This window comes from Cervus canadensis, unplaced genomic scaffold (genome assembly GCF_019320065.1).
Source record: "Cervus canadensis isolate Bull #8, Minnesota unplaced genomic scaffold, ASM1932006v1 Scaffold_145, whole genome shotgun sequence".
NCBI classification, from domain to species: Eukaryota; Metazoa; Chordata; class Mammalia; order Artiodactyla; family Cervidae; genus Cervus; species Cervus canadensis.
Window position 1 is genome coordinate 34,131 of NW_025091527.1, and position 8,261 is coordinate 42,391.

An 8,261-nucleotide genomic window follows, 5' to 3' on the forward strand; every position below is an offset into this window, starting at 1 on the left:
AGGAGACAGACCCCAGCCCCTCTCCCCCGCGTGAGACACAAGGAGAAGTCTGCCACCAAAAAAGAGTCCTCACCCTGCCAGGTTGGTATCCCAACCCTGACTGTCAGCCTCCAGAGCAATGAGACATAGATTTCTACTGTTCATGGGATGGGCCACTGTCTGTGGTAGTTTGTGACAGCAGCCCAAAGGGACCACGGCAATATCAGCAGTAATGCACGGGACAACCTGGAATCTGCATAATCTAAAAAAGTTACAATAGCACCACAAAAATTAAAACCCTGAAGTATAAAGCTTACAAAATATATATATGCACGCGTGCAGAAAACAGTGACACTCAGGTGAGCACAGATTATAAAATACAGAGCTCTTCCTTGTTCACGAGCAATGCACTCAACGTTGTTAAAAGGCTCATTCTTTCTGTAGATTCAACAGAATCTCAGTCAAATTCCTCCCAAACATATTTGACAAACTGTTTCAAAACCTAAAGGAGAGGACAGAAGACTAAACAACAAAGTTACAGAAACCCATCGTTCAAACCCAAAAACTTATGGTAAAGAGATAGAAATGAAGAGTGTGATGCTGGAGAGCAGAGAGAGACATAGAACAGAACAGAAAGCACAAAAATAGACCCATGTGAATCTAGTCAAGTGACCAGCCAAACGGACAGCTTCAGAGAGAAAGGAAGTGTGTAATAGAGGAAGGAAGTGTGTCCACAAATGGCCAGGAAACAACTGGAAGCCACGTAGAAAAATGAATGTAGATACAAATACTCTCACACAAAAATTCACTCAGAATGGTCTGTAAACATTAATTTTTCAAATGTAAAATCATAACCATTATAGAAGAAACTCTATATAATCTTGGGTTTGGTATGAGTTTTTTAAATAAAACACCAAACACTAGTCCATGAAAGAAAAGAAAACATGATGCTGTCTATTAAAGTTTAAAATGTCTACCTCATGAAAGACGCTGTTAAGAGAATAAAAAGACAAATCACAGGGGTTTCCCTGGTGGTCTGATGGGGTGAATCCACCTCCCAACGCAGCGCACACAGATCCCATCACTGCACCAGGAAGACCCCACATGCTGCACGGCAGTTCTTCAGGGTTCCAATTTCTCCACATCCTTGCCAACAGTAGTTTCCTCTTTCTTTTCTTTTTATAGTAGCCATTCTAATAGATGCGAAGTGGTATCTTGCTGTGGGTTATTTCTGTTTTTGTTTGTGTGGGTTGAGCCGTGAGGCTTGCGGGATCTTAGTTCCCCAACCAGGGATTGAACCTGGGTCTTTGGCAGTGAAAGCACAAACTCCGAACCACAAGATCACCAGGGAATTCCCTCTCACTGTGGTTTTCTCACTTCCCTGATGGCTAGTGATGCTGAACATCTTTTCACGTGCTCACTGGCACCGGGTTTAGCAATGACTTCTTGGGTATGACAACAAAAACACAGGCAGTAAGATAAAACATAAATTAACTGCACTTCACAAATACTTAAAGCTTCTGTGCTTCAAAGGATACTCTCAAGAAAGTGAAAAAAAAAACCTACAGAATAGAAAAACATATTTGCAAATCACAAGTCTGATAAGCATCTTGTATCCAGAATATACAGAGAGCTCTTACAACTCAGCTACAAAGGGATAAACAACCCAAATTTAAAATGGGCAAAGGACTTATCTCCAAACAAGATACACAGATGGCACGAACAGCTGCTCAGCATCATTAGCTGTCAAGGATACACGAATAAAAACCAGTGTGGCACCGCTTCACATCCATTAGAATGGCTGTTATCAAAACAACTTAATTCACAAAAGGAAAAAAAGAAATGAAAAAAAAAGGACACTAACGAGTTGGAGAAAAATATGCAGAACGTGGAGCCATAGTACACTGCCAATGGGCATGTAACATTGCAGCCACTGTGGAAAACAGTTTGGCAATTCTTCAAAAAGATGAACACAGAGTTAACACATAATCTATCAAGTATAAACCTAGGAACACACACAAAGAGTTGAAAACAGGTATTCAAACAAAAACTTATACAGTATCTTTCATAGCAGCACAGTTCCCAAGAGTGAAAATGCGGAAATAACCCAAACATCTGTCTAAGGACGAGCGTGCAGTCTGTCCATAGACTGTCCACTACAATGTGGACACACCTCAGATCCACTACACTAAGAGGAAAAGAAAAGAACACTAAATGCCATGTACTATACCACGCCGTTTGTATGAAATATCCACAGTAGGTAAATCATAAGACAGAAAGTGGGCTGTGGGGGCCGGAGGTCACAGGGAGGGTGGAGAGGGGGGTGGGTGCTTAGAGGGTTTCCCTTCAGCGTGAAAACTAGACAGAGGTGACAGCTGCAGAGAGGACAGACGCACTGAATGTCACAGGAGCCTACACTTTAAAACGGTTCATTCCATCCTATATAAACTTCACCGCATCGACAGCCAGAGAGACAGCGCCCTGAGCCCCCCAGGCAGCCCCCGCCCCGGCAGAGCCTCAGGGCCGGCCACGGCCCGGCTGCCACGGGGCCCGGCCCGCCACCCTCTGGATACTCGTGCCCCGGCCACACTGTCACTCAGCTCCTCCCTCCGGCAGCTCCCTCGTCAAGTCCCAGGCCACCTTCCCGGCCTCCTTCACCGGCGCATGGGGATCCGCGACCCCTCATCAGGGCTCTTGGGGTCTCGGTGTGCAGTTGCCAAGGGTCGTCTCCCAGAACAGGTGGAAATTAGTGTTTCCTGAGCCTCGCTGTGTATAGGCACCTGGCTCAGGCTGTCCTGAGGGGCAGGCATGGCCCATCTGCATTCTGCCTCTAAAAGTGGCTTCTCACTCAGGCAAGAGCAGGACCAAGTGTGTGAATCAAACGAACACGGTGCCCAGCCGTCTAGCCTGCGGGGCTCAGGCCCACATGTGCTGCCGGAGCCACACAGATGCGACTATAAATACACTGGCCTGGGGCTCCCCAGGGCCGGCTCTAGGAAGTGGATTCACACTGGTATTTTTACCCTTGGTTAGAGCAGAGGGTGCCTGCGCCTCACTTCCGTCCACATACCTCCACTCTCTGGAAACTAAAGATACACTTGGGGTCCTGCCTGGTCCCGCCTGTGGCTCTCCACAAACCTCAGGGCTCCACAGCATGCAGTGGGGCGGGGTGGGGGGCCTGTCTGAGCCAGAGGGACCTGTGCCTTCAGGACCTGGGGAGGCTTTGCTTCTCTCTGCTCAGAACACAGGGAGGTGCCTCTCCGGCCCAGCAACCAGGAGACAGGCCTCCATCTATCCCACCTGCAATATCAGCACTTCCAACCTCAGGGCAGGCCCGGCCGCCCTTGCTAAACAGATGACCCCAGTGCCAGACCCAAGTCCCGCAGTCAGACGGGACAGGGTCTGTGTGTGAGGCCCAGGGAGAGTGCTAGGGAGGCCCCGGAGGGACCCTGGCACCCCGGGACCAGCAAGGATTCAGAGACGTCTGGCAGAGGCAGGGACATTGCCCAAAAAGGGGAAGTCCTACTCCAGTACCTGCTAACATGATCTTTTCTAGAAACAGGGTCTCAGCCCATAATTCAGCCAAAATAGAGCAAGTCTTTCAGGTCAGCCCTGATCCACTGTGATGACACTGGTATAAAGGGGGGCCCTGGACAGAAGTCAGGCTGGAGCTGTGCAGCCTCAAGCCAGGAATCACCCAAGCCAGGCACAGCCTGAGTCAGGTCCTCACTGGAACCCCCGCGGCCCCGCCAACACTGTGATTTCACACTTCCAGCCCCCAGAACTGCGAGACCATGAATTTCTGCTGTTCTAAGCCACCCAGCTTGTGGTACACTGCTGCAGCAGTACCGGGGGACAGACAGGCGCCCTCTGCCCTGCCCCCCTTTCTCCAGACCACGGAGAAGGTGACAGGCAGGTGACAGAAGGTCACAGACCAAGGCCACGGCAGGCGGTCACTCTGGCCCTGACCCTTGGGGCTCTGGCCATAGCTCGAAGCTTCCTGGGGCCCCTGGGAGGATGAGAAAGAGGAGGAGGAGGAGCAGGGGGGCCTCCCTGAGCTGGTCACTGAGCACCCCCATAAACCCCGAGCAGCAGACCGCAGCTCCCCTCCATGTCCTCTGGGCCCGCCCCCCAGCCATCAGCAATTTGAAACAGCCATTCGTCCCTTTTAATCTCGGTAGGGGAGGGAGCCCAGGGAGGCACAGAAAGCGGACCCTCAGCCTCATCGCTGCGTCTCACCTGTGTCCACGGGGCCCAGACTGGCCTCTCAAGGGGCTGAGGGCAGAACAGGCTGTGGGCCCAACACCTCGCTTCTCCGAGGGGCCTGGGGTTAAGCCTGGAAGCAGGGAGGGGAGTGGTGGATGGGGGCCAGGATGGCAGGACGCTGAGGGCAGAGGCCCAGGCCCACAGGTGTGGGGTGGGGGGAGAGCCCACCTGCCTCCACCCAGACCCGACACCTGACCACTGCATGGGTGGTCCTGCGCAGGAGGTCCAGTGCCGGTCACAGGTCAGCTCCAGGGCCGCTGGTCCACGAGCTGCAGAATGGACAGGCTGCAGCACCACGGGCCTGTCCACACAGCACCTCCCGGCTGGGAATCCAGGCTCGACCAGTCACAGAAAATGCCACGGGGGGTGGGGGGGCGGCGGTGTTGTGGGGGGCGCAGAGCTCCACGCTTCCCGGGAAGGCAGGGGTCAGCTCCCCGCAGAGCAGTCCAGGGCGCAGTAGTCGCCGCTGATGCCCTCACACTGGGGGGGCGCCAGCCAGGGGTGGCCCGCAGAGGCCCGGTCCTCCTGAGGCAGGTAGGCGGGCGACGGCGCCGCCTGCTCCACGCGTCCCGCTGGCAGCACACCTGCTGGGAGCCCGGGCCCAGGGCCGCCCTCCTCCTCCAGGCCCGCCGACGGCCAGGCGTCCGCTGGGTCACAGTGCAGCAAAGCAACGGCCTCCCGGACACGGGCCTCCAGGAGGGCTCCTCGTGGGGGGCCAACACGGTCCCGGCTGGCCTCTGGGCCGGCTCCGCAGGCCCCTATCCAGGTCTAGAATAGAGCAGCAGGAGGGCAGGCCTCAGGAGGCGCGTTCAGGACTCAGCATGGGAGCAGCCGCCCCTGCTGCACGAAGCTCTCCAGACAGCCACACCCAGAGGCCCAGAGCGCCCTGTCCACCCGCCACGGGCCAGCCCAGCCTCGGCACAGGCCCCCTCCCTCCCCACACCCCCCGCACAGGGCCCGGGGCTCACAGAGGCCTAAGCCAGAGTGTAGATACGGGCCCCTCACCCCAACCCCACTACCCACACACACACACAAACACATGCACACACACGCACACACATGCACACACGCGGTGCTGTTGGGCCTAGCACCTCTGGGCCAAGGTCAGCAGATCTGGACCCCTCTGTGGGACCACAGGAGGCCCCCCACCTCCAAAAGGAAGCTGTTTCTGCATATAAATCAACGAAGTTAGAACACTCCCTTTCACCATGCACACACAAAAAAAATTCAAAATGACTTAAAGATCTAAACATAAGACATGTCACTATAAAACTCCTAGAAGTGAACATAGGCAAAACATTCCCTAACATAAATCATACTAAAGTTTTCACAGGTCAGTCTCCCAAGGCAACAGAAATAAAAATAAGCAAATGCAACCTAATCAAGCTAACAAGCTTTTCCACAACAAAGGAAACCATAAAGAAAATGAAAAGACAACATACAGACTAGGAGAAAATATTTGCAAACAATGTGACCAACAAGGGATTAATTTTTAAAATATACAAACAGCTCATACAACTCACTAACAACATCAAAAAAGAAAAAATCAAAAAATGGGCGAAAGACTGAAAAAGACATTTCTCCAAAGAAGAAACACAAATGGCCAAGAGGTACATGAAACAATGTTCGCCATCAGTAATTATTAGAGAAATGCAAATAGAAACTACAATGAGGTACCATCTCACACAGGTCAGAATGACCATCATTAAAAGCTACAAATAGGGCTTCCCTGGCAGTACAGTGGATAAGAATCCACCTGCCAATGCAGAGGACGTGGGTTCGATCCCTGGTCCAGGAAGATCGCACGTGCCATGGAGCAACTAAGCCTGTGCGTCACAACTACTGCGCCCGCGTGCTGTGAGTACAGAAGCCCGCGGGCCTAGAGCTCATGCTCCCCAACAAGAGACGTCACTGCAGGGAGAAGCCTGCACAAAGCCACAGAGAGTAGTCCTCACTCACCACAACCAGAGAAAGCACACACACAGCAACGAGGACCCCGCACAAACAAAAATACAAAAATAAATAAAACAAGCAATAAATGCTGCAGAGGGTGTAGAGGAAAGGGAACCCTCCTACACTGTTAGTGGGAATAAACTGGTCATCCACTGCAGAAAACTCTATGGATGCTCCTTAAAAGAAAAAAACAGAGCTACCATATGATCCAGCAATCCCGCACCTGGGCACATATCCAGACAAAATTCTAATTCAAAAAGATACATGCATCACCGTGTGTAAAATTAGACAGCTGGTAGAACTTTGCTACATGAGGCAGGGAGCTCAAATCTGATGCTCTGTGACAACCTAGAGGGGTAGGAGATGTGAGGGAGTTTCAAGAGGTAAGGGACATGCATACATATATATATATATATATATAACTGAAACCAACACAATATTGTAAAACAACTACCCTCCAATTAAAAATATATAATTTTTTTAAAAAAGATACATGTACCTCAATGTTCACTGTTCATTATGCACAATAGCCAAGACATAGAAACAATCTAAATGTCCATCAATATGTGAATGGATAAAGAAGATGTTTGTGTGTGTGTGTGTGTGTGTACACACGCGCACAATGGAATATAACTCAGTCATAAAAAGAATGAAATAATGCCATTTGCAGCAACACGGTTGCAATCAGAGATTATCATACTAAGTGAAACAAGTCAGACAAAGACAAATACCATGTGAGATCACTTATACGACACAAGTGAACGTGTCTACAAAACAGAAACAGGCTCCTGGAAATAGAAGACACTTGTGATTGCCAAGGGGGTGGGGGAGGGATATTCTGGGAGCTTGGGGCTAGCAGACACAAACTATTACATACACGACGGATAAACAGCAAGGTCCTCTTGTAGAGCCAATACCCTATGACCAACCATCATGGAAATGAATTTTTTAAGAAGCTGTTTCCTACGTGGGGCCAGGGATCTCCATCGAGTGCAGCACACACACCTTCCATCGGAGAGCCAGTCCGTGGCTCCAGACCACGTCCTGGGGGGTCTAACTAACCCCCGGCGGCTCCTGTGGTTCTACAGGCAAGGGGCTGGGTGCCTATAGCCCAGAAGGGGAGCTCAGGGTAACCTTTGCCCCACAGCCCTGATCAAGGGCTCAGCTTTAAGCTCCAAATCGTCTCTCTTGATGACAACCTTAAAAACCATACTTTCTGTTAAGAGAGAAAAGGGCCAGGCGGAACCCAGCCGTGCAGGGCCAGCAGGGAGAACCCGGGCAGAGCCGGTCAGCAGACACTCAGACATCCTCTGACAAAGCAAGGGGCCCGAAACAGTGGCACCAGCAACCACCGTAGAGCTCCCCTGCTGCTCCTTCCGCCTGTGGGGCAGGGGCACCCGGCCAGCAGCAGGAACCGCGGGCCACCAGGCTGTCCTCAGCATGGCCTGTGAGAGCCCACAAGGGCAGCACGTCGGGGGTGGGAGATCAACTCATCACACCACCCAGCGGGCCTTGAGGGGCCAGGCCCTCCACAGTGGCCACCAGGGTAGCCCAGGGACCAGGGACGGCCCCAGGGCAGCAGAAGACACAGCCCCCCGAGCTGGCACCTCAAAGGGCTGCTGCAAACCAGAAGAGGCAATGTCACAAGAATCTTCACGCTTTTCCGTCAGCAATGAAATCAGAGACACAAGAGGAAAAAGAACTCAGCAAGACGACAAAGCTAATTTTCTTCTTGCCCATTTCAGTCAGTGTGTATATATTTATATACATACTCTACAGGCCACCGTATACACTAAAAAAGCTCAAAGCACTGACAGAGGCCCCAAAGCCTCACCCAAGCCCACATCCTGGGTAGGCCGGACATCTGGGCACCCCAGCCCCACCCCCAGCCCTGGCCCGCAGGATCACAAACCTGGAAGTCCCCGTTGTGCACGCTGTACAGAGGCTGGAAGAATGGGCCTGGGGACGGCACATCCTGGTACAAGGCTGTCTTCATCCTGCAGCCAAGAGACAGCAGTCAGAGGCTGCAGAGACCTGGCCAGGGGCTCCTCACGGCCCCGCTC

General features: G+C 52.1%; 1 protein-coding gene across 1 annotated transcript in view; it reads right to left on the reverse strand.

Annotated features, from left to right (window-relative positions):
* Nucleotides 1-2,004: 2,004 nt before the first annotated feature.
* The window catches only part of LOC122436524 (interleukin-9 receptor-like), a 13,811-nt gene continuing 7,554 nt past the window's right edge, over nucleotides 2,005-8,261 (reverse strand). The window contains exon 8 of the mRNA XM_043460302.1: nucleotides 2,005-5,013. Coding sequence (XP_043316237.1) covers nucleotides 4,672-5,013 — 342 coding nt within the window. The 3' untranslated portion in view covers nucleotides 2,005-4,671. The remainder of the gene's footprint in view (nucleotides 5,014-8,261) is intronic.